The following is a 25,963-nucleotide window of genomic DNA, read 5'->3' as shown; positions in this document are numbered from 1 at the left end:
TAGACATGCACCAGTTTGTCAGGGTCCCAGACATCCAGCCCTGAACTATATAAGTAGTTCACTGATGGTCCAACCAGCCTAGTGTGGAGTGGGACTATCAACCCCTCGTTCTGGACACTATCAGGAGATACTGGGGCAACTTGGAAAAAATTTCTCTTTGGGGGCAGCTAAATCACACCATTAGCAATTCCTGTTCCAGTCCATACTCATCAGCCTCTCTTCCAAGTGGAGAGACTGGAGGTTTTAGCAGATCTCTCTACTAGAAGTCAGAAGGTTCTAGTCCCAGCTCTGCCATGTACTCACTGGGCTATATCATCTATAGGGACCTTGGCTTTCCACTCTGTGAAATGGGGCCGAGGATGTGCACATAGTCATCGTAGATGCTCCTAAGGATCCTTCCAGTTTAAAATTCTATGGTGATTTATATGTATGTAAACCTGTGTATATGCTACTGTCTTTGTATGTTCCCACTTTGAAAGATATTTATTACCTGGACAAATCTAAAATTGCTCCTATTTCAGCTAAGCTCAATAAATAAAGCAATGACATCCATTAGAAGGTGTTAATGTGGCAGGCAAGCTTTGACAAATTACTCTGTTTAGTCTGAAAAACAGCAAGAAAACAAAATCAGTATTACGTAGGAGTGTATTTATCCATCTTATATCCATCATTGTTAGAGACAACAATCCTGGTGGTTATTAAAGGTTGGTTGTATTCTGTTTGCAGCACCTTATACCAGGATGTCTAACAAATTATATTTAATTGATGAATCAATAATGAGATTCAATTCATTCAATGATTTATTTGATGAGAGTCACTGTGATTATAGGTAAGACCAATGCTTGCCTATAGATGGGCCCGTTTCTGCTCAGATAAATACACAGTTATCTTTGGTCCTAAAGTTTAACTCCATCTCACTAGGAGGATAGGTTGATATTTAAATGAAAACAAAGAATAAGCTTTTCATTGAAGGCAAAGTAATAGACTAAGTCTTTTGGGTTATACCAGTCATCCAGCGAGCCATTTCCTTACTGAGAAGATTATAATCTCAGAGACTTTGGCATGCCCAGTAGTGGAGAAAAGGGTTGAAGTTAGTCTCCCAGGAGACCACATGGGTGAAACACCCTGGCCTGCACTGGAAGCAGTATCAGCTCTTGTGTTTCTAAAAGTTTTGTGGGGACCTCCCACATCAGAACAATCTGCACTGTTTATTTAAAATTTCAGGTTCCTGGCCCAGCCCAAACCCACTGAGTCAGCATCTCAGAGTGGGGCCTGGGCATCAGCATTTTAACCAACTCACCAGGTGAGTCTTAGCTTAGTTTTAGAGTCTGGAAACCATCCTCTATGCCAATCACCAACCAAAAGATTTTATGAGCAGTTCTACCGTTCTTTGAGTCTTACACCTCCCTCTCGATCAGAGACAAAACCATTGACCTCAAACACAAAAGACTTTTCTTTCCAGATCTGGCAATTCCTCACAGCAAAGTGGAGTGAATTGTTGAACTAAACAGCAACAAAGAGTCCTTTAACCAAAAGAATCACTTTCAGTCTCTCAGTGTTCATATTATAAGCTAAGTGTGGCCGACATCTTTATAAGGAAAGCAACTATGGAAAATTATCTTGCTCTAACAGGTAGTAGTAATGCCTTTTGGTGAGCAGCCAGAAGTTTGCCTTCAGAACAAAAGGGAGAATCTTCAGCTCTGAAATCCATTATGTTCATCTCCACCACCTTCTGGGTCTATAGCTTAAGCCTCCTTTTTGAGGGAACAAAGTTTGTCCTGAAATGAAAAATTCAAGTAGTCCTGGGTAGCTAATTGCCTCCTAGAAGTAATAGGTATCATTTGCGTCTGCTAATGTCTGGTGATGTGTCCTTTTTATCTGCCTTAGAATTCCTGTAGTCAACTGTGGTTAGTATGTTGATAATTGAAGACAGCACAAGACTACAGAGATAAACTATCATCAGGGGTAACTTTAGAATAGGTTTTCTCAGCCTAGGCACTATTGATATTTGGGGATAATTCTTTATTGTAGGGGGCTGTCCTCTCCTTTAAAGGATGTTTAGTGGCATCCCTGGCCTCTGTCTACTAGATGCCAGTAACATCTCCCAGCTATGACACTGAAAAATATCTCCAGATGTCCCCTGGGTGTCAAAATAGCCTTGGGTTGATTGAGAATCACCACCTTGGAAGCATTAAATGATTATCAGGCTTATATAATGAGTACGATCAATAAGTCATTTGCAGAGGGTATATTATTGTGTAGAGGTGTAGCTGAGAAAACATTCATTTCCAGTGCTTCTGTTTATTTCTTTAATCGTGGTCTAATTTACCTACGAAAATTTCACTGTTCTTAAGGGTTCGGTTTCAGTTTTGAGTATTGTGCTTCACTCTAATTTTAAGAATAACTTAATGACTTCATTTTCTCTTTATTGTTGAACCGAGACTTTACAAAAATCATTTTCAATATATAGCCTCAAGTTCTTCTTTTAAAACATTCTAAATCTGGAAGTGTGAATATCACCTTGTGACAATATCTCTTAAAATAAAGTGATAATAGCCTGGTATACTCCAAAGTTTTCACCTTGGTGTGAAACCGTATAAACTCTTTCAGTGTTCGTCCCGTATATAGAAGTCTCCTGGCTTCATGGTCCAGTACTTGTCTCCCGCCTTCCACCAAGGTTAAGTTCATTTTCATTTTGTGTAATTTGAAAAGAAGGCTCAGACCAAAATGTTTTGAAATAGAAAATGGATCATAGTGGCTAAAACAAATATGATTGCTCACCGTCTAAAAGGATGACACTTCTACAAGATTCTCCTTTTGGGGTCAGAATATAAAGTAAGCACTTAATAGTGGCCTATGTGACTTCTTTCAAGTGTGATCTATATTTACATCCCTTGTGTTCCTTCTTTCGATTCTGGCAGGTAGATGAACTCTATGAAGCTTATTGTATCCAAAGACGCCTCCAAGATGGGGCCAGCAAAATGAAGCAAGCCTTCGCAACTTCTCCCGCCAGCAAAGCTGCCCGAGAGAGTCTGTCAGAGATCAATCGGAGCTACAAAGAGTACACAGAGGTATGTGCTAACCTGCTCAGCTGCTGGACTCCAGCTGGCCTCATCTGAATTGTTGGTAACTGCCAAGAACAAGGGGGATGGCAACACGCAACGTCATTCCACTCTTCGGAGATATAGGATTTACTGTTTGCCTACCCTTGCGTTTGTTTTGAGGCTGTCAGCGGAATTGTTTAAAATGACTCTCGAGTGGTTTTGTTGGTTGTACTTTGGTTAGAGCTTTCATTGGACTCCAGAGTCTGTGTTATTCTTAGTCCCTGAGCGTCACCTCTAAGGCACTCATCTCTGGGTGCCTTGTAAAACCCCAAGATTTTAGACACTGTGAAGTCAATTCACTGCCTGAGTCTTATATTTCTTTCTGTGCTCCACAATGACTTTGTCGAAAATTTCAGTGGATGAATGAGTAAGCCACAATGCCTTGGTTTTTGTCGTTTAAATGTACTTCCAAACTCTCTAGTGTACACTCTAATCTAGCTTTATCCCTGGAAGTTGAACATGTTTTGGTTAGAATGGCTACCTTGGATGTTGGGTCTCACTAACCCTCCTGCCTACAATAATTTTATTGTACGAAATGTCCCTTCTATCTTAAAGGAGACAAGATAAAGAACCATGAACAGAAGTGTGCTTTCCTGGTCTCTGACTGTCTCCAGGGCCTAAGCATATGACACAGGGAGGTCTTTGCTCCTCCTGGGGTCACCTGATACCGATGTCTTTGATGAAATGACTGAATTATTAATGCAGCACTTCTCACTATCCCCTGAGTCTTGGTTCAGAGATCAAATTTCATGACTGAAGTCATCGGCCCCATGAGGGTCTGCTGGACAGTTCCCTGAGCTGAGCATCTGTCTCAGCCCCGGGACAGCAGGGGCCTCCTGGATGACTTGTGGCAGGATCACTTCACATGTACACTCCAGCATCGCCTCTTGTCTGAACCAAGTTTGTCTCTTTTCCTGGCCTAAAACAGGGCTTCCTTACCTAAGGTTCTCCTTCCAGAACAATGCTTTTTAAATGTATTTTTAAAAATACATAGGCATTCAAAGGAAACAAATTATATTAAAATACAGTTATTTTAATATTGTCAATACAGTTATCAAAATATTTTAAAAATCAAATATGTGATATAGGACTAGGCTGCTAGTTTATCAACACACCAAATTACAAGATCTAGCAATGGCTCTAATAACTTACTGAAATTTCAGGGTAGTGAAAAATAGAAGTGATTTTTCAAGGTATCTGCAACAAACGATGTGACGTGGACATCTCCATGATTTCTATCAGTGTCAAAGTCACAGGTGTTGTAATATGTTGCAGCTTGTTTTCTACATTCATGATTTATGTTATCATGTTAAATTTCAGTTAGAGGTTAGTGGAAATAACAGTGTGACTTTCTTTTTTCCCCCATCCAAGTGTATGGATCTGCAGTTGAGCATCTCTATTCTAGAATCAGCCCTAGTTCATGGGACCTCATTTCTACATGTCTCTGAAATCCAAAGGACAGATGCCAATTACAGAGGCTGTTCAGAGCACACAAGCAGTTACCTGTACGGCAGCCTGTAGAAGCTGCCTGTCCTAGAACATTTACAGGTTGTTTCAGAAATACCCACCTTGGTCAAGTGCCAAGACATGGCATCAGACTTTGCTCACAAACTCAAAGAGGTGGAGTGCAATTTCAGCGAGAGGAAGGGCTGCCTTAGAGATGAAAGAAGTCCAGGACTTCTGTAGCCTCATACCTCACTTGACATGAGGTGCTTTTGTATCTTCACATAACCACAAAAGCCAGGATTTTATCACAAAGCGTTTAGGGCAAGATGGCTCCGGATGCTTTTGTGGGTGCAGCAAAATTCATCCATGGCTGCGTGGGTCAGACGGAAGAAAGTTCTGACCATGGGTTCCTCAACCTTTAAACTAGCTGCCCCCCAAGTTTTTCAAAGACACTGGTAGCAATCCTGACATGCATGATAATATCATTGATATTTTTGGAAACTGTAATGAGTTCCTTCACAGAGGCGCCCAATGCTCTGAGGAAGAAAATTGATTTACAATACTGAGACCTTGTTTTCAAAGCTTTCAAGCTGCACAGAGATCTAACTTCAGGAAGATTTCCCCAGCTTTGCTAAGCTTTTTGAAGCACTAAGAGCTTACAAGGGGAGAAGCAATGCCATTCTCTTTGCACCCTATCAATGCACGAGTTCAGGAGAGTGATCTTTGGAGATCAAAGGAACAAATAAGATCAGAACCTCTAACCTTACAAATCAATCTTGAAGTCCTCAGCAAACAAAATTCAAACGGAAGCAGTCCCTGTCGCTGCTCCCTGAGCTGGCCCTGTGTTAGTAGGAGTGGCCACCCCAAGCCCCTAGCCTTGATGGAGGCTGACTACCCAGAGAGAAGCCTGCAGATGCGGCCTGGGGTGCTGGGATGAGGACTGCTGCTCAGTATAGCAGAGGTGGCGTCAACTGCATCCTGCACTCTTTTTGCCTCAAATTTTTGTTAAGAAAGGTTTCAAACAGAAAGGTCAAGACTAGTATAATGAACACCATATACCTTTGCCTAGATTTACCAGTTGGTAACATTTTGCCATATTTACTTTCCTTCTCTTGCATATGCTCAATTTTTTCTTTTTCTTTTTCTGTCTTTGCTGAGTCATTTGACAGTAAGTGGTAGACATCATGACATTCTGCCCCATGACTATTTTAGCACGGGTTCCTTCATGGTCCCCTATGTAAAACATGTATCCCCTGCATGACCACATACCATTATCACAACTAGGAAAATTAACAATCATCCTACAGAATTATCTAATATCTTGTGCATTTTCAAATTTCCCCTATTTGGCCCAGTAATGTCTTTGATCACTGTTTTATTTACTTTCAAATCAGGATGTAAGCAAAGTTAACACATTGCATTTGGTTGTTATGTCTCTTTACTCTAGATTTTTTTTCTAGATGTTTTTGTAGAATCCAGGCCAGTTCGTATAGAATATTCCAGATCCAGGATTCATCTGAGTGTTCACGATAGCTTGTTCTTCTGTGCTCTAAATTTCCCGTCCTCTAGAAGGCTTGCTTAGACTTAGGTTAAACCTTTGGTCAAGAAGGCTCCATCGGCCGCACTCTGTGACTCACTGCAAACAGGGAAATGCCTCTTGTTCAAGCACTGGTTGTCCGCAGCTACTAGAACATCCTGTGTTTTGAGCTGTGCTGTGACAGAAGCCTCGCTCTAACGCCCGTCTCCTGGACTTTTCACAGAATATGTGCACCATTGAAGCGGAGCTGGAGAGTCTCCTGGGGGAATTCTCCATCAAGATGAAAGGTATTCTTTTCCCTGTTCAGAGACACAAGGAGCCATCTCTGCAGAGCTCCTTCAAGTTTGGGAGCACACACTGTTTTTATTTTCCTTGCAAAGACACTGTGCCTCCCATTCTCAACCCTGCCCACTTAGGTTAATTTATTGATGCTTCAGAACCTTCTGAGACTTGCCTATACACTTAAATATTTACTATGACAGAATCTCAAACATACCCAAAAGTGGAGAGAATATTACAATGAACCCCCATAAACCCATCACCTAGTTTTAATAATTAGCAAGATTTCACCATATTTGCCTCATCTGTTTTCTTTGTTTTTCCTTTAATGAAATAGAAGTCCTTTGATGAAATAAAGCCCAGACATGTGAGTCTACCCCTGCATATTTCAATATATATCTCTTAAAGAAAAGGCTATCTTGGGGCCGGCCCGGTGGTGCAGCGGTTAAGTTCGCATGTTCCGCTTCTCGGCGGCCCGGGGTTCGCCGGTTCGGATCCCAGGTGCGGACATGGCACTGCTTGGCACACCATGCTGTAGTAGCCCTCCCATGTATAAAGTAGAGGAAGATGGGCACGGATGTTAGCTCAGGGCCAGGCTTCCTCAGCAAAAAAGAGGAGGACTGGCAGTAGTTAGCTCAGAGCTAGTCTTCCTCAAAAAAAAAAAAATATAGGATATCTTACATAACCACAATGCCAAGCATTACTACATCTAATAAAATCGTAAGTGTTTGTTATTTGTCCATTCCATTATCAAATTGCATTATAATTGGTCATTAGGTATCTCTTTTAGGTTTCTTTTCATCTAAAACAGACATCTTCCTGTTTTTTTCCTACTATTGACTTGTCATAGAAACCACTGTCGTCTAGAATGTTCCACATTCTAGACTTGTCTGGTGGCTTCTTCCTGATGTTATTTAAATTGTTCCTTTCCCCTCCATGTTTCCTGCAAACTACCTGGCAAGTTTTTTTTTTTAGCGTTAAACCCTCAGAGGACTATGCATTTTCCTCTCTTTTCCCAGTGCCTTTCCGGTGTTTACTCGAGAAAGTTCCCATCTAGAAACATTATTGATTTATACCACAGCATTTTCAGAACAAAAAGAGACTCTAGTTTTAGAAAATGGAGCACCCCCCAGGTGTTGTCAAATTTATAGCTCAGTGGCCAGGCAGGGCCATCCATAAGCAGCCATCACAGCAAGCCCATTTTTCTTCTGAGTTTTGGCCCAGGCGACAGCAGCAAGAGGCTGATATTTATGCATTTCTTTTTCTGAGGTTTCCTGGCACCTTGGTCCCTGGGTTGCTAATGGGGATTTAATCGCCCTCTTGTCTACTTTTTGCAATTATGGGAGTAAAGAAGGAGGACTTCTTCCCCGCCGCCCCCCAAAGTGCTCAGCAGGAGAGCTTTATTTTTGATGAGTCATCTAACTCAGGAGGGAAATACTTCTGTCAAGTACTGTGTACAACATGTGAGAGTGGCTCCGAATGAGCACACCTGGAATAAAAATTACCTTGACCCCCGGCTCCCCAAATGGCTGCGTTCTCCTCTTCAGCAGATGGGACAGTGAATCAGTTTGTTATTCAGGCTTAAATCTCAACACTTATTTTACTACTGAGGTTGAGCATCTGTGCTTCTTCCGTTTTTTGGGTCCATTCTCTTCATTTTGGGTCCTCACTTGAGTCAGTGGTTCCAAAACCACTCAGGCCCTGCCCCCATCCCAGCAAGTCAGGGGATATTTTTAACTCTCAGGATGATTCTATCAGCAGCCTGATTCTGGAAAACCAACTGCTCTCAACTAGTGTTTAGCAGAAAACACTTCCCTCTCTCCCACACTCAGGCACCATCCACGCAGACTAGCACAGTTGTAGAGTCTCACAGCTAAGAGAAATTCAGATCACCAACATCTTCTCACTGTTAAACTGAGGAGTACCATTTTCCCCCTATTTCTGATGCTCACTATTATCAAATGCATCAATTTTGGGTGGGGTGATAATTTCCCCATTTTATCAATGGAAATGGGGGTTAAGTGACTTGTTCCAGAAGTCACACAGTAAGTTGGACCTGAAACTGAATTCCAGAGCTCTTGGCTCCTAGAGTATTCCCACCCCCGGCCCCATATTAGGAGGAAAGTTCTAACAGAGTTGAGTAGACTGTTGCTCAAAGAATGGTCTCTTCTGTGAGAAAGTCTTCGTCAATCTAGCACACAGGCACCCTGGGAGTGGTGTGGGAAGAAAAGGACACCCTACCCAACAGATCTAGAGCTTTAGGCCTAGTGGTGAGAACATGATGCTGGAGGTCCTGGCCACCCTGTTAAATGATAGCACTGGGTTATAATGGGCTATCATGATGAAATGACAGACCTTCCTGTTGCTTCTCCTCTTGCGTCTCCACCTCTCCATATTTTCTCTTTCCTGCCTGGTCAGCTTCCTCAGCTTCTGTCCGGACTCAGGGTTTCTCCCAGAGGGTCTCTCAGGCCTGAAACTGCTTCTCCATTTTCATTATAGGTTTATCTCACCTCCGTTTTCCTAATCTAACACGAAAACTCAGAAACTACATCTGTGAAGCTGTTCAAGAACGCTCTCACAGAAATCTTCCTCTCCCTTGATAAAAGGAAGCTCCCTTATGCTGCCAAGAAATCTTATCGCTTTGCAATTAGCTGTTTCTTATCTGTTGTTCGCTGGTAAAAATAACCACCCCAACATACATATTGATAAAAACAGACTATTTCATAATATTCTCAGACCGGGTAACCCAACTTCCTCCTGCCACACCCTTCCACACTTCCCTTTTTGCCCCACCCCCAACACGTAGACAACAACCGTTTTTTGGTGGGGGAGCTGCCAGGGAGGTATATTGATAAAGACAATTGATCAAGCACTTACGAGCTCCTGCTGTTGGCCAAGCACTAGGCTGCATCCTGATGAACAGTCTCTGGCCTTGAGTTCCACACAGTCGACTGGAGAGAATGGATGAATGAGCCAGTGCATTCTAATTCAATGGAATCAATGACCTACTGGACCAACAGTGTGACCAGATTGCTTCAGAAGCCTGGGGGGAGGCAGGAGGAGTGTGTCACTCACCTGTGTATGGAGGGGAGCAGGGAGGAGGAAGGCTCCCTGAAGTAAGCTTTGAATTAGAATGAGAGGGACTGTTCTGGGCAGACGAACAGCACTCGAATAGCATTCACCAGAGAGGGCATGTTCGAAAATGACAGATGGTCTGGTGGGGCTGAAGTGTCCGTTGGGAGAGGAGTGTGGAGAATTAGCTGGGGCCAGATTTTGAGGAGCCTCAAATGCCAGGCTAAGGAGGGAGCACAAGACCTATGAGTGACAACCAGGATGGAGGTTAAAGGATGCGATCTCTTAGGGAAACTGGTTCGTCTCCCAATTATGTCTTAATTCAGAGTAAGTTCCAAGCACTGTGGGGATCCAAAAGTCTGTGCTGGTGCCTGCAGCCTTCAGGGCAGGGCAGCCCTCTGGAGAGGGAAGAACTACCAGTGAGCTACTAAATCTGCACTGTTTATGCCTGGTCCATGCATCAGCCAGGCCTGTAATGGGAGCTCCTGGCTGGTCGGCTGCTAGGCTGCGTAGGCTGCTTTCCTTGGAGTAGAAACTGTGACCCTTCGAAAGGAAGATCATCTTGGAACTAGAAAAAGTGGGGAGCGTTATTCTGGTAGAATGGCCCCTGAGCAAAGGAAGAAAAGAGTGGGCGGCTGCATACTGTAGCATCTGGGCCTTGCAGACAGGCTTGGAAGAGCTGTTTTATCAGTAGTTATGTGTTTACTGTTAAAATGTCCAAAAGGTACCAGGAGAAGCACCATAGAAATCGAAGTCCCTGACGCCCACCACCTCCCCTCACCCGTCCCCAGGATGGTTTTTTTAAGTGGCCATAATGAAAGCTTTCTAGACAGTGCAACAGTAATCACTAAACTGCTGAGGAAACATTAAGGTTCCCCCAACTGTGAAACTGGTCTGCAGACCAGAGGCTGAAAGAAACCTGGCCGGGTTTAAAAGAGATTAGGCTGGAACTCTAATTGCCCCACTGTTAGTTTCAGTTCTGCGACCAGTACCATGAGTAGCTTACCCAAGCAGATAGAGCTTTAAGAAGCATTGCACCAGGCCTGTTTTTGCCTGCCTGTTGCCATTTGCTATATTATTTTTATAATCAGGGTATCACAGTGACGCCACTGCAAGCAATTCCAAGGAATTTTGCTTTAATCACATGGGTTGAGAAGCTCAGAAACATCACTACCAAGTGCCTTTCTCCCACTAAGATATGTTCTTCAGATACAAAATTAGTGATGATTTTGAAAGGAAAAAAAGCTTCAAAGGATTTTTCCCTTTACTCTCCTTTATCTGGCCCCAAATCCAGAACAGTTTGATTTTTACCAGCCTTTCATTGTAATTGCACAGGTAAACAGGCGATGGATGAATCCTGAACTAATTTGCAGAGGTTTTAAAGAGTACTTTCAATTTTATTAGAATTGTCATGTCTAGCCAATTGTGATTTATAAAAACCAGTCAATTGTGCTTTCTTTCAGAAGTATTAAAAAAAAAAGACTAAATCCTCCAGAACGTTATTAGTGCAAATTGGCTTCTTTAATTCCGCTCTTACTTCAGTAAATCTTTTTAAGTGGCTTGTTATGTTCTAATTGTTAGTGAAAACTGGTCCTAAATGGACAGGCTCCGTGGGTGGGGGAGGCGTGACTTACTGGTGAGTTGCTGCCATCTACTGACAGACAGTGGTAACAGCAGGTGCTTTTTTAAGCATCCCCGGACCTCCTCTATCATCTTAACCCCCGGAAACGTGCATCGGACAGGTGGAGAGCGGAATCATTTGTTCAACAGTCTCACAACGTAATAGGGCTACTCAGAGAAGGCAAAACGCATTGTATGGTACCATCTCCATTATCCATGAGTAAAATATAAACTAATAGAAAACTAATAGAAAAATAACTAAGAGCTCAAAGGTTGTAAATGGCACCTTGAGGAGGCTGAGCAACCAAGGAGTCAGTTTGTCATATGGATGTTTGTGTACGTGAAGTAATCTAAAAACCACAGGGCTGTTTCTATACAGCTAATCAAAATTATTTCCTCTCAGGTAACCTGTGTGAAAGAGACAGATTGTTCTTCTCGAATCTTTGTTTTAACTTTTTAAAGTGGTACCTTCTCATTTTTTTAAATATTGGGAAATGGGGTTTTTTTTTTTTTTTAGGAAGATTAGCCCTGAGCTAACATCTGCCGCCAATCCTCCTCTTTTTTGCTGAGGAAGACTGGCCCTGAGCTAACATCCATGCCCATCTTCCTCTACTTTTTTTATATGTGAGACGCCTACCACAGCATGGCTTGCCAAGTGCTGCCAGGCCCACACCCAGATCCGAACCAGTGAACCCTGGGCCACCAAAGTGGAATGTGCACACTTAACTGCTGCACCACCAAGCCGGCCCTGTACTGAATTCTTAACTGGAAATTTTTATCATAAAATTGTATTGGTTCTTTTCACCAGAAAATGAAAAAGTGCTAAAAGGTTTTGCCCATTCTTATTAAATTTGTTTCATTCTTGATTAAAACTTTGCCTTCTAGTCCCTATTAGGGTGGAGGACTTTGCTTTGTGACTGGCATGGAAACAGGGATTAAAGCCGGAAACAACTGATTAAAGTAGAGCCAGGATTACTGATAAACCTCTAAGTTAACCAGCTTAGTCCCCTGTATTCACTGTGCCTGTATGACTTGCATGCCCTCCTCCCCACAGCTTTATTCATGCTTGACGCACAGTAGGCATTCAGGAAATATTGTTGAATGAATACATGTCACTCACTCTGCCTGAAAGTTGTCTTCTCCCCCATGCCCTCCTTTTACTGAAGTCAAATTCTACTATTCAAATGCTACCTGCTTCTGTGAAATTATGCTACGTTAAATGAGATAGAGTCTTTGTTTTAATTATGTAAGTAACACGTTCTTATAAAATGTCAAAATACAGATAAAAGCAAAGATCTCTTACTGTCTCTCCATTGCTATTCTCTTTCATGTGTGTCAATCTGCTGTATCTTTTCACATAGATTACAGCTTGTAAATGACCCCTATGTGGCAAGTGCTCAATAAATAGTATCATTGCTCTCCTGGATATATAATCATTACCACTTATTAAGCACCCACTGTATGCCAGATTACAAACAATTCTGTGAGGTAGACATTGTTATCCCTATTTTAAAGGTGAAGAACTGGAGTTAAGTAAATCATGTAGAGGAGGCTAGCTGGTATATAAAACAGAAATCAAGCTCAGGTTTAGTTCCATCTTACTGCCTTCAGGTCCTGGTCTGTTTCATTCCTGTGGGCTTTACCCCTTCTTGGTTCTGTATTATAGATATCTGTGAAGTCTGCCTTAATTTCCAGATTGTTACCTCAAAGCATAGATCCACACCCACAGAGACCTCTCAATAAATATGTAAAGAAAGAAAGAAAAAGATTGATCAAATCAGGGTTCGAGACGTCCCAAGACAGTGGCCATCTAGTCTGACAAGATTTGGTTTTGCTGCTGCACCAGATGTCATACTGGAACTCAAAATGAGCAGGTCCAGTTACAAAGGACCTCCCAGATGGCACAGTAGCACAGAAGCCCCATCTTCATTTTGGGGATATGGGTTGTTATTTGATTATTTGGTTTCATTTTGTTTTCTTAATCCCTAGTTTTGTGTAGATGAGAATCCATCTTCAGTGATTTCATAACGCAGTAGATGGTAGTATCATGCTGGATAAAAAGGATAAGAAAAATGGGAATAGTGAACCGGGGAGAGGCAAGGGGAATAAGGACATGAACTCTTAACCAAATGGGAGCCACTCATCAGAAATCACAAATCTTGGGACAGAAAGAAAAACAAGAGAGTACTTTATTTTCGTGGGAATGTGTTGGGTAAATAAATGAATATATCTTTCTGGCCCTAATTCCCTGATCCTGGAATCTGCTTGGGCCTTAAATTGGCCAAAGGTACATTGAGCTCTGACCCCCACTGAACAGCCTTCTCTGCCCCAGAAAGCATCTCTTTTACCACCCCAGCAAGGAATGTCCTCTCTAGCAGCCATAGATGGAATTCCCAATAGCTGTTCCCACAAGTGGTCCCCCCAAATTACTGCATGAGTTTTCACAAAAGTCTGACACTTTACTTGAATTTTATTAATGTGCCATTATGGGTTTGTAAAGGGGCGAAATATATTCTGACCTCATATCCCAATTTCGTGCTTACAGGTCTGGCTGGCTTTGCTCGCCTCTGTCCTGGAGATCAGTATGAAGTAAGTACTTTGTTGGTGTGGGTGTTGGCATTGAGGACTTGATGGGGAGGTGTCAGTTGTCAATATTTTGCTTTTTTTTTTAAGATCGACACCTGAGCTACCATCTTTTGCCAGTCTTCTTTTCTTCTTCTCCCTAAAGCCACCCAGTACATAGTTGTATATTCTAGTCGTGGGTCCTTCTGGTTCTGCTATGTGGGACACCCCCTCAACATGGCTTGATGAGCGGTCCTAGGTCTGTGCCCAGGATCCAAATCAGTGAAACCCTGGGCCGCCCAAGCAGAGTGCGCAAACTTAACTACTCATCCACAGGGCCCACACCAATATTTTGCTTCTCAAATTGTCTTTTTTTTTTTCACATTTTTTTACTTTGAAAAAAGTGTAATCCAATAAGAAAGTTTGGAGACTGGTACAAACCTCTTATATACCCTTCATCTAGACTCACCAAAATTCAACATTGGGCTACCTTTGCTTTATTGTTATTATTGCTATCATTGATTTTATTTTGCTGAGCCATTTTAGAGTAACATGCAAACGTCATGACCCTTCACTCCTAGATGCTTCTCCTGAGAATGGAAGGACATTCTCTCACATAAGCATCATACAATTCTCAACACAGCAAATTTAACATTGGCAATTTAGCTAATGTCATTTGATATATGATCTATATTCTTATTTTGCTAAGTGTCCCAATATTGTACTTTATAGCAGTTTTTTTTTCCTGATCCAAAATCCAGTTCAGGATTATGGATACTTGTAAGTATCATGATTCAAGAATAATAGCATCTAGATCTTTCTTTATAAAAATATACTCTATAAAGTAAAAATGCTTTTCATCTTTTCCTTCTTCAAAAGGGAACTTACATAATTTTTTGTGTGTAACCCTCTCCTCCAAAACCTTCTATAATGGTCTTCTTAGGGGGAGCGTCTTCTCCTAAACAGGAAAGCTGTCTGGCCCAGAGGAGACTGCACACTCTCTCCCCAGAGTGTCAGATTTCAAAATCTTTGTCCAGCTCCGTCTCCCTCATCCAGAAGGAGGATGTCTTATTTCTTGCTCCGACCACTAAGTAGGTTTTAGCTGGTTCTCTATTCTCTCTAAAGGAGCTGGGGAGTGTGGAGAGTTAATCCAATGGCTGCTCTGTTGAAGCAGAACTAACAAGAGAAAGAAATGCTTGACCTGAGTGAGCAGAGGGGCGGGGAGAGACGGCCTTTTGCTAGAGAAAGCCCTCCATGCCCTCGGTCTTAGAGAAGCAGAACTTACTCCCTTTTGAAAGTCTCTTCCCCATTCATCATCTGCTCCACCCCCAGAGCCCGGGCAATCTGGAAGAATGGATGCTAAGCAGGTGGAGTGAGGATGCTGCAGCGGGGAAGAGGAGCAGCTGCTTTATTGACGGGCCCTTTAGATCCTGGTGTTTGGGGAAGGAAGACAGGTGAGGGCAGTGGAACATGAGGGCTGTTTGGTGTCTTCTCCCTAGATTTTCATGAAGTATGGCCGACAGAGGTGGAAACTGAAAGGCAAAATAGAAGTAAACGGCAAACAGAGCTGGGATGGAGAGGAGGTGGTGTTCCTGCCCCTGATCGTTGGATTCATTTCCATCAAGGTACTGTATTGTCACGGCTGTTTGCTGCCATTTCTGGTGCCACGACTGTGTGACCCATTGCTGGGGACCTTTGCCCATCACTTCCAGCTGCTGCCCCTCCATCCCACGGACTTCTCTCTGCACCGCAAGTGCATTGCAAAGACGGCTGCTCTCATATGAGGGCGGGCGAAGGAAATGTGAGATGGGCTCTGATTTCAGATATGATTCTGAAAGAAACGACGGAACTGGCTAAGTCAAAAAAGGAAAAGAGTCCCCCAGCTTTTTCCTCTGCTGTCCTGTAAGACCTTCTCCCTCACTCTCTTACTAGGTCACGGAGCTCAAAGGGCTAGCAACTCACCTCCTGGTCGGCAGTGTGACCTGCGAGACCAAAGAGCTGTTTGCAGCCCGACCTCAGGTGGTGGCTGTTGACATCAATGACCTTGGCACCATCAAACTGAACCTGGAAATCACCTGGTAGTAAGTTGCCTTTTTTTCAATTTCATCGTGTAGAAATACGTGCTATGGACTGATGCTGTTCAAAGGGTGGTGCGTGGACCATCAGAACCACCAGGAAGTTGTTACGGAAGCAGACTCTCGGGCCCCGCCCCAGGCTTATTGTGTCAGAATCTCTTAGGGCCCCAGAATCTGCTTAACAAGCTCACCAGGTGATGTTCATACATGCCAACATTGGAGAAGTCTCTCTTAGCACTACTCTTCTACTTCCTGCTTTAAAATATTTTATTCTCCCTCCTTCTCTACCTGTAAGCACATTTAAAGAATTATGTCTCTCAAGTAAACTAATGTGAAAGAGAGTAACTGTCCAATATGAGATATTTTGCCTTCAGAAAGAACCTGATGCTTGCTATGGTGTCCTAATTGCTTATCCCTCTATCTCATATACCTTACAGAGCTCTGGAAATTCTGGAACATCCTTAGTGCCTCCATACTCTATTTACTGAAATAGAATTTTTCCAAAGGGCCAGAGATACCTTTGGTCAAAGCAATGAACTTAAAAGTAGTTTTCTGAAGTCACCCCGTGAGAAAGGCCATGATAAGTTATTAAACACTGGTTGCTCACGACATTTCATATGATGCCCCAGGTGCATTACCGAGTAAATGAGACACATTGAGTATTACTGTTCAGGGTCTCCTTGACAATCTAGAGGGTCAGGGGTGGAAGCAGCAAGGACCCTGTTGCCTTGTCACTGAAACAGTGTTGGCACCTTCCGCCCACCCCTTCCCTCCTCATAGTTTGTAGTCACTGACATCTCAAAGGCAGGATCATTCCTCTTGCTAGATGAACCGGATGGCATGGTGATAAGTGGTGTCATTGTGAACAGACTGTTACTCTCCTCTCAATCATGCAAGAGGCTCCACGTCAGCTGAAATGAATGGGATTCTATTTTTGAGTGTTTTCTTTAGAACTGAACAATAATCTATTACTCTCCTGTATTGTTAAGTGTCTGCAAAGCTCAAAGAATTTTTAGACTTCCCTAACATCTTGTGTTGGGGCAGGAATTAATGTGTTTATGTTTCTCATATTAATGAGGAAACAGATTTATCTAGTATCTAGGTGTATAGATAAATTGTGCTTAAAGCTGTGATAAACTGTAGTCACTTGGGTGGGTCTAGGCTCAGTTTCTACTCTACTTTCTTTAGTCTTGGTTTATTTTCTGACAAACCAATTTGGCCAAAACTAGCCCAGTGCCCACTGGTTTGAATTTACTTTAGCATAATGAGGTGCTTTCTTGGCCTGCAATCTCGTGATGATATGTAGGTGACTTTAACAAGGTGCATTCATGGGGCCTTGTTGTTTTACAGTCCATTTGACGTGGAGGACGTGACCCCATCCTCAGGCGCAGGGAACAAGGCGGCAGCCCTCCAGAGGAGAATGTCCATGTACAGCCAGGGCACCCCAGAAACGCCCACCTTCAAGGATCACTCCTTCTTTGTAAGTTCAGTGTGGTTTTTAGAGATGGTGAGCCTGAGGCTCTGCCTATAGCCTGTATTTGAAATGCTTACCATACGGTGTTAGGGATTCTCAATAATTCCTAATAATGTTATTCTTAATGTTCACCCTAATTGCGTAGTGACTTAGGAAAGCACGTTCTACGATGCTTTTGGCCATATGTACACAGGTGGTAAACCTCCTCTGTCCTTCCTCTCCCCTCACCAGTTTACCTGTTGCTTTGGTATAACGTAGATTGTTCTGAACATTGTCTACGATCAGCCTTTTAAAGAAGTAGATGTAAATAAATAATGGCCCCCTTGTTTTAATCAGAAATGCTTGCCAAAAAGCTAACAAAACATGGTAACCTGTTGCCTTCCACTAACTCCCCGTGTTGCTTTGACTTCTGAAGAGATGGTTGCACCCTTCACCAGACAAGCCAAGGCGGCTGTCTGTCTTGAGTGCCTTGCAAGACACTCTCTTTGCCAAGCTGCACCGCAGCCGCTCTTTCAGTGACCTGCCCTCCCTCAGGCTGAGACCCAAGGCCGTGCTAGAGTTTTATGTGAGTGTGGGTGGCCTGTCTGGGTGTGAAGTGCTTGACTTTGGGGCTTGGGGCATGTGTGCTTTGGCATGGCTCTTGTTTATCTTCTCTGTCGTGCTCATTGGGTAAGGGTTGAGGCCATCCTGTCCCCAGGATGGGAAACTTGGTCATGCATGCACCGTGGTTAAAGAGTCGGTTTGTCCTTCTCTTCTAACCATCCCTGCTTTTGTGCTGTGATTTTTCTCCGCTGTGGCAAAGATATCCACGGTAACAAGATTTTCATTTTTAAAAAATGCAATTACACTGAGGGTCAAGGAAGATTTTCTTTCACAAGTTAAACTAGTTTATCACTGATATCAGTCTTTATGCAATTTTAGCGTTGAAAAACTGGCATTCGAGAAACTCAGCAGGATTTAAACCAATTTTACTGGAGCTATTTAAAGTGTTTATTAGTTTATTGTAATGTTTGTTAATTTTGTACTAACGTAGTAAAAGAAACTCTTTATTCGCAATCAGGAATGCAATAGGTAACCCACATTATATGCGTTACACATTATGTCATAAACACATTATGTCATAAGAGAAGACACACACACATGCACATACATGGAATATTCTGCTCTTTACAGACATATAAAAGTAATCTTTGAATGTCCAGAGAGGAAGGAATTAAAAGTTTTCTGGTTTAATGTATAATAATTGACTCATATTCATTGAAATTAAAAACACAGGTGAAAAGGATGAAGCTAAACCCTAGTGGAGTTTCCAAGGAAAATGGGAAGACTAGATGGGGGGAAATCAGCATGAAAACATGTACCAAAAAATGATAGTTGTATACGTAGCTCTCAGTGGAGTGTATATATTCGTGCTCATATACTACAAGTTGGAGGGTTATGGAGGGAGTTGATAGAGGTTTTAATAGCATAGTTTAAACAAGAGCAAGGTTAGAAAGAACTTGATGGCTTCCTATTATCTTTTGGATAAATGCAAAGGTCCTCAGAGGGCCATTCCCATGCGGCCACAGCCCAGTTTCCAGGCCCCCGATCACCTCTCCACTTTTCATCCTCTGCTCGAGCTCCCCTGAGCTCCCCGCTGTCCTCCAACTGCACCACACCCTTTCAGGATCTCCCATCTTTGCACACACACTGTTCCTTCTAGAATGTGCTTCCTCCTCCTCCTCCTCTCCTATGCCTCCCCATCCAAGTCCGGGACCATCTCTTTCCCAGGCAGCAGCCATCCCCTGGCTAGGGTCCCTACCTCCTTATATCGTACCTCAGTTATAACAACACTCCCTTGCACGGTGTGTGCCTGTTTATAGGTTCGTCCCCTGGGAGACTGTAAGTCCCCTTGCGCAGGGCGCCTCAACTTCTTCTGACTCACTATTTGCCACTTAAGTAGGTGCAAATTGGGTTTGGGAATGTGAGACCCAAGAGAAAATGCCGGGGAGGACTTTGGAATTTTAATAAGAATCTTGACTGCTGGGTCCCCCAGGCATCGCTAGTGCCCCCCACCTCCCTCAGAGCTGCCACGAGATGTGTGTCCTGAAGATGAGACGAGGCTGGGCAGGACCACTTGGAGGACCCAAGGGTTCTGTGAGATGCAGGAGGGACCCCTACAGAGGAAGTCCAGAGAGTAGGACTTCTTCCCCCCTCCCTTCCCAAAGCTTCCCCCTTTTATCTCTCCTAGAGGCATAAAGTGTGTGTGTGTGTGTGTATTGGAGGGGGATTTGTGCAAATAGAGGGGGAGAAACAAGCTGGAGGTGCAGAAGAGCGCTGAGACCCGCCCTCTCCTTGCAGTCCAGAGGAGGTTCCCTGTTCCATGCCTCACCCCCCACCCCCCCCCCCCAGCCCCAGGACTCAAAGGATCGCAGCTCAATGCTAATAGAGGAAAACATTCTCAGTTTTAGAGGCAAAGAAACTGAACCTGTAGAGGTTACTTGAGCTCCCCAGTAACACATCCTCTTACTCATCCTGTGGTTCAAGTTAACCACCTTACATCCAGACGAGGATGGAGAGTTTGGATTGGGACCTCGTGGCCCCGGATCCAGCAGTGATGGAACCAGGCACACTGCTGAAGGAGGATCACGAGCCTCAGTCTTTCTGTCTGCTCCCCATTTCACCAGCTGTAACATTTTTGTTTCCTGGGCTTATTCCCAGGACTATTGTAATAATTCGTTGCTTTATACAAAATTAAAATAGGGATTGGCTTGGTCCTTACCATTTACTTAAAAGAATTAGATCTGGAATCCAACAGAAATTATCCATTTTGAAGGAGTTGATCTCAAATAACTAGAAAACCGTTTCCACAGAGCAACATTTGTTACTTTGACACTGTACACAGACCACAGTGTAAGGAAAGACGACTTAGAAATTGTTGAATGCCTGAAAAAACGAAGTATCTTGGTTACCTGGATATTTCTGACCTCTCTCTTCCAAGTTCTGCTTCATGAATCACAGAGTGTACCTGACCCAGCCTGTGGCGGCCTGACAGAGGACCCGGTGTTTCCAGACAGGCTAAGAACTCTGGGCTTTGCACTTCTGGAAGAGAGATGTTCAGTTTATTCATCTTTTTTTCTTATTTTTCTAGAAGCTATGCAAATGTATTTCTGGCCTTGAATTATTTGTGGCATGGTTACTGAATTAATAAAACATTTCCAAGGGCTTGGGATTTGTGGGTAGAGATTTTTAAAAATTTATGAGAACCGAAGCAGAAGAAAGCATCACATCTTTTGAGTAAAATAGCATGAATCTTGGAAACTCTTTTAAGATAGAAGCCCCCCCCCCCAAAAAAAAAATTGGTACTGTGATACGTAACTGTGGCTGCCAAGTATTGTGAGGTCCTGGGATTAAGGAAATAAGCACCATCCCCCCCAACCTCCTTTTGAGAAATGTGAAACCTGAGAATAGTCCAATGAACTTTCACCCAGATTCAAGAATGGAAATAGAGTTTTTAAGGGCTTGTTTTCTTTTGCTGGACACACACACACAGAGTATCACAAAGAAAATGCTAATATTATGAAAGTTCTGGTTTTTTATTTTAATTGCCTTATATTTTGTCTGGAAATAACCATAACAAATGCATCATTGGTATTTAAAATAATCGTGAGATGCCTTTTATCCACAGTCTAATCTACCTGATGACATCTTTGAAAATGGAAAGGCGGCTGAGGAGAAAATGCCACTCTCTCTCAGCTTCAGCGACCTGCCCAATGGGGACTGTGCCCTCACCCCCAACCCTGCTGGCTGTCTCTCCAACGCCTACTTGGGAAATCCAGAAATTACCATCACCCCTGCCAAGCTGAACCACAGCAGCCTGTCCTCCCAGAATGAGGGAATGGATGACACCAGCTCAGCATCTTCTACAAGCTCCTCAAGAGAAGGCCAAGAGACAAAGCCACACCTGGAGGAAGATGCAGAGGGGCCCAGAAAACCCGAGGCCTGCCGAGCGTCTGCAGGTGCTGGGAGGCTGTTCCTTGAGAAGGATGTCACAGAGGCACTTCTGCAAGAGTCCGATGAGGCCTCTGAACTCAAGCCTGTGGAACTGGACACTTTTGAAGGCAACATCACGAAGCAACTGGTCAAGAGGCTCACCTCGGCAGAGGTGCCGGCAGCCACGGAGAGGCTGCCCTTTGAGGGCTCTGTCAGTGGCGAATCCGAAGGCTGTAGATCCTTTCTAGATGGAAGCTTAGAGGATGCCTTTAATGGGCTGTTCCTTGCATTAGAACCACATAAAGAGCAGTATAAAGAGTTTCAGGATCTGAACCAAGAAGTCATGCATTTGGATGATATTCTAAAAGTAAGTACCTTTCCAGGGAAATTGCATTAGGAAACTGCCTTAAGACGTGTCTTACATCAACATTCTATTTAAGATAGCATATCCATATCTTTTTTATCTTTTTTAAAAATATCTTTTTTAAAAAATCCTGTCCCATCACAGGATCCATAGGTAATCATAATTTAAATGGCATTGATTTTTAATGCCAGTAGCACATATTCATTTTTATTTTCCTGACAACAGATAGACTTCACTAAAATGATTAGGAGTTAAATTAACAGCTCTAAAGACTGTCTAAACTAGGGGTCAGCCCCATGGCATAGTGGTTAAGTCTGGTATGCTCTGCTTTGGCAGCCCAGGTTCATGGGTTCAAATCCTGGGCACAGACCTACACCACTCATCAAGCCATGCTGTGGCAGCAACCCACATACAAAATAGAGGAAGATTGGCATGGATGTTAGCTAAGGGCTGATCTCCTCAAGCAAAAAAAGAGGAAGATTGGTGGTAGATGTTAGCTCAGAGGGAATCTTCCTCACAGAAAAAAAGAATGTCTACACTCCTCCAGGCCCAGAGGTAATCATTCTAATCCCAAATGTGAAATGGCATTTTGATCATCATCATCTCATTGAGATGTTCCTGGATAGGGTGCCTCTCGGGGTACCAGGAAAGCAGAAGACCCCTTCTCTGATTGAAGTCAGAGTTAGCCAGCCCCAGTGTGAGAGCCACGAGCATCTCTTCCCCCAAGAGCACTGTGTTCTGGAAGATTCCCTTCTCTGGACGTGGCCCAAATCAGTGAGCCAGAACCTCAGATTAATCATCCACTAATAGTCACCAGTCACACACCAGAAGCCAGGGAACCACTGGCTCCACCTGAGATAGCCTCCTCAACCCTTTTCCAGATCAGACAGCTCAGGGTAGACATGGGAGGGTAGGAGTGAGAGGGACAATTTCCTCCCGGGTGATTTCCTAATAATGAGATCGTTATTGCCACAGCAGAGTGTATCTGTCTCCACTTGGCATACCAATTAAATTTTTAAAAACGCTGCACAAGGAGACAGAACTTGAATTCTGTCCCGAATCCCACTGCCAATTCTTGAATTCTTTGCTTGGTCACTCTAATTTATATTGTCCTGTAGAAGAGAACTTGCATCCTTTCTCTTGAAAGAGCAATTCTTTGGGGACCTGTTCTCTAAAACAATGTTGAAAATAAGGTGCCAGTAGCAAGCTGAGAATCAACCCACAGAAGGCTGTTGAATCCATTTGCATGACTGTTTTAAAACGTGGCCTTCCCAGTGGCATCTGGAACTGCATTTCCAAGCCTTTTCTGACCATCTTAGCCCTCTCGGTCACACTGACCTAGCTCTGGAAGGGATTTGTGCCCAGGGTGGATGATAATTCATGCTCTGACTTTCCAGGTCCTCTAATGCTCATGACAGATTAATTCCGCTGTAGGCATAGCCTCTGAGAAACAGGGAGGGGCTCTCTGAGTCTGCTTTCTGTAAAACATAACCCAAAGCATCGGCTCAGGGCTCAGGCATGGAGGCTGCTTGTCTAGGATTCCAGTGAGAACATCTTTTATCCCCTCTACAATCTTTTGTTTGTGCAGTTGACCAGCTTTGCTTAGTGGTCAAAAGGTTTTAAGACACAATTGACCCCACCTAAAGTAAAAGCCTTAAAGAAAGCCAGTGGTGGGGCTGGCCCCATGGCCAAGTGGTTAAGTTCGTGAGGTCCACTTCAGTGGCCTAGAGTTCATTGGTTCAGATCCCGGATGTGGACCTACACACCGCTCATCAAGCCATGCTGTGGCAGCATCCCACATGGAAGAACTAGAATGACCTACAAGTAAAATATACAACTATGTACTGGAGCTTTGGGAAGAAGAGTCAAAAAAGAAAGCCAGTGGTGATGGCAGCTCCCATTTCCAGGCTTCTAGGGTGCCAATAAGTAGCTCAGTCCACCAGGAGACACCGAACAAGTCATCTGTTAGTCTTATAAAAACCTGGTGGTCACAGATTTCTTTCCAAAGTGTTATTTCAATGTGCTGTGGTTCCAAAATGGTCCTGCTACTAAAATCCTTAACTCCTCCTTTCTTTGTTATGATCAATATTTAAATACAGGGGCCAGCCCTGTGGCACGGCAGTTAAGTTCACGCTCTGCTTCAGCGGCCTGGGGTTTGCCGGTTCATCTCCCAAGCATGGACCTACACACCACTTAATCAAGCCATGCTGTGGCAGGTGTCCCACATATAAAATAGAGGAAGACGAGCACGGATGTTAGCACAGGGCCAGTCTTCCTCAGCAAAAAGAGGAGGATTGGCAGCAGATGTTAGCTCAGGGCTAATGTTCCTCTAAAAAAAAAAAAAATTTTAAGTACATCAATACTGTGAAAGATCAAGTTCTGTGGATAGTTAGCTTAGGAGAGAAGACCTTAGAAGTGGGTTGAGTCTGGACTGGCTTCTTCTTGCTCTGAGATGGAAAACAGCTTTGAAGTTTAGGTCTGGGGCAAGTGGCTTTGTATCCAGCCAGAATTAAAGCATCAGCTGGACAAAGCTTTCTCTTTTTTCCCTCCTTCACATTCCTAGGATGCTAAACACCTTGAGGATCAGAAACTAAATGATGCTGCCTCTTGGACGGAGATCACTGAGGGTGAATGAAACAACTCTGATTTAAAAGACTGAAAGACGGTTTCCCATGCGCCTTTGTGCCATCTTGAGTGTCAGAGACAGACCCCCGCAAGGCCCTTCCTGCCTTGTGTTAAGAAGTCAGCGAGGAGTGCCACCTAACTGGATGGAGGACGTTTAGTTCTTACTTGCAGGACTTGTCCCGTTCAATCCAGCCCAGCATCCTCTTGAATATTTGGAAGTACTTCTCTCCATCTCTGTGCCTGTAGCAACTGGCATTATTCTGTTTGTGATGTTTCTGTTTATGTCTAGCAACATTGAATCCTCCAAGCCGTAGAATGGGTTTCCTCACATAATTCCAGGACCTGGTCAGGGAAGTGAGGGAACTTGTTCCTCAAAGACAGAGCTGTAGGGGAAGCAGGACCACTTATTGTTGTGCCTGGGGCCATTCATATTCTCCTTGATGCTCAAAGAAAAAGTGTATGCTGTGAATGTAAAATTAATATTTAAGGCTACTTACCTAGGGAGCGTGGCTAGGTGAACTTGAGCGGTGTTCTGTTTCTGGGATTTGTTTTGTTAATCCTTTAGCACCGCTGCCTGAGATAGCTAGCTCCTGTCTCAGGACACTGAAGACAGTGCCACTGGAATTAGAGATTGGTTAGTATCGGCATTGACTCAATAACTCTATAGATTTGTGTGCCGGTTGCATTACATTTGGAGTTGAGCACTAGGCAGAGGGAGCATAGCAGTTCTGTTTCCTAAGGCTTTCTGGTTATAGTATTTTTTTAAAACTTTTTATTATAAAGATTTCAGACAGAAGTAGAGAGAATCGTATAATGGATCCCCATGTGCCCATTCCTCAGCTTCCGCAATGCTCAACTCATGGCCAAGCTTGTTTCACGTCGTCTTCTCCCTGCTTGCTTCCCTCTGCATTATTTTGGAACAAATCCCAGATATTGTGTCATTTTATCCATGGTTGTACTTTTTTTAAGATGAAGGTTTTAAATGCATTTTTTTTAAATGCCAACGAAAAAATAAAAGCTTGAAAACAAGAGTGTCGCATCTCAAATCGGGTGTCGTGTGTTCTGTTTCTCCTTCCGAATATGTTGATGTTCTCCTCGGTGCCTTCTACCTTTGCAGTGCAAGCCAGCAGGAAGCCGCAGCAGGTCCTCCAGTTTAAGCCTTACAGTTGAAAGTGCTTTAGAAAGCTTTGATTTCCTGAATACCTCCGATTTTGACGAGGAGGAGGAGGATGGCGATGAGGTTTGTAATGTCGGAGGAGGTGCTGACTCGGTATTTTCAGACACTGAGACTGAGAAAAATAGGTAAGTCTGAAGTTAGCATCTGCTTCTACTTCTCCTGCCACAGCTGGTACAGGAGTTCTTTGCTACTAGCAGATGTGGCCCTGGTGCACAACTCTAGGAAGATCAGACTCCCCGTATGAATGCCAATTGGCTTACTTTTTTTGTCAAATACAACTTTTAAATATTTGTCCCTTCTTTTGTGTTCTTTAAGGGAAAATAAATTGCTTCTCTTCATCGTAAACAAAGGGGAAATTTTTGTGTGAGTGTGTGTGTATACATTTACATGTGTACACATATGTCTTATAGGGTTCAGTGTCTACAACTTGACCCCACCATAAGTAATTCCAAATTAACTAGGTATAATGTGATTCTGGGGAACTGGCACTGGATGAACAGTTCAGACCTGGTTGTCCTTGGCTAATCTCTTTGTTTTGTTTTGTTGTGCTTTGCTTTCCCCATCCCTTTATCTCTCTGTTCCCTTTCGCCCCATGGGGCTTTGCAGTATATTAAGCTTATCAACGTATGTGCCAAAGCCAGGTTTAATCCCCTATG

At 43.4% G+C, this 25,963-nt stretch overlaps 1 protein-coding gene across 11 annotated transcripts in view; it reads left to right on the top strand.

Moving 5' to 3' along the window:
* RIPOR2 (RHO family interacting cell polarization regulator 2) overlaps positions 1 to 25,963 on the top strand; it is a 216,588-nt gene that overhangs the window by 165,837 nt on the left and 24,788 nt on the right. For 5 of the 11 annotated variants that reach the window (XM_070584175.1, XM_070584177.1, XM_070584174.1 and 2 more), the window contains 8 exons: positions 2,922 to 3,071; positions 6,311 to 6,374; positions 13,604 to 13,647; positions 15,120 to 15,245; positions 15,553 to 15,701; positions 17,046 to 17,175; positions 20,837 to 21,508; positions 25,248 to 25,432. In XM_070584175.1, coding sequence (XP_070440276.1) covers positions 2,922 to 3,071; positions 6,311 to 6,374; positions 13,604 to 13,647; positions 15,120 to 15,245; positions 15,553 to 15,701; positions 17,046 to 17,175; positions 20,837 to 21,508; positions 25,248 to 25,432 — 1,520 coding nt within the window. Of the gene's footprint in view, positions 1 to 2,921; positions 3,072 to 6,310; positions 6,375 to 13,603; positions 13,648 to 15,119; positions 15,246 to 15,552; positions 15,702 to 17,045; positions 17,176 to 17,584; positions 17,735 to 20,836; positions 21,509 to 24,068; positions 25,177 to 25,247; positions 25,433 to 25,963 lie in introns of those variants that run through there. The other 6 variants (XM_070584180.1, XM_070584183.1, XM_008541651.2 and 3 more) reach the window with 2 other exon arrangements.

The sequence above is a fragment of the Equus przewalskii genome, chromosome 19 (genome assembly GCF_037783145.1).
Source record: "Equus przewalskii isolate Varuska chromosome 19, EquPr2, whole genome shotgun sequence".
Classification (NCBI taxonomy): domain Eukaryota; kingdom Metazoa; phylum Chordata; class Mammalia; order Perissodactyla; family Equidae; genus Equus; species Equus przewalskii.
This window is presented reverse-complemented; position numbering and strand designations above follow the sequence as displayed.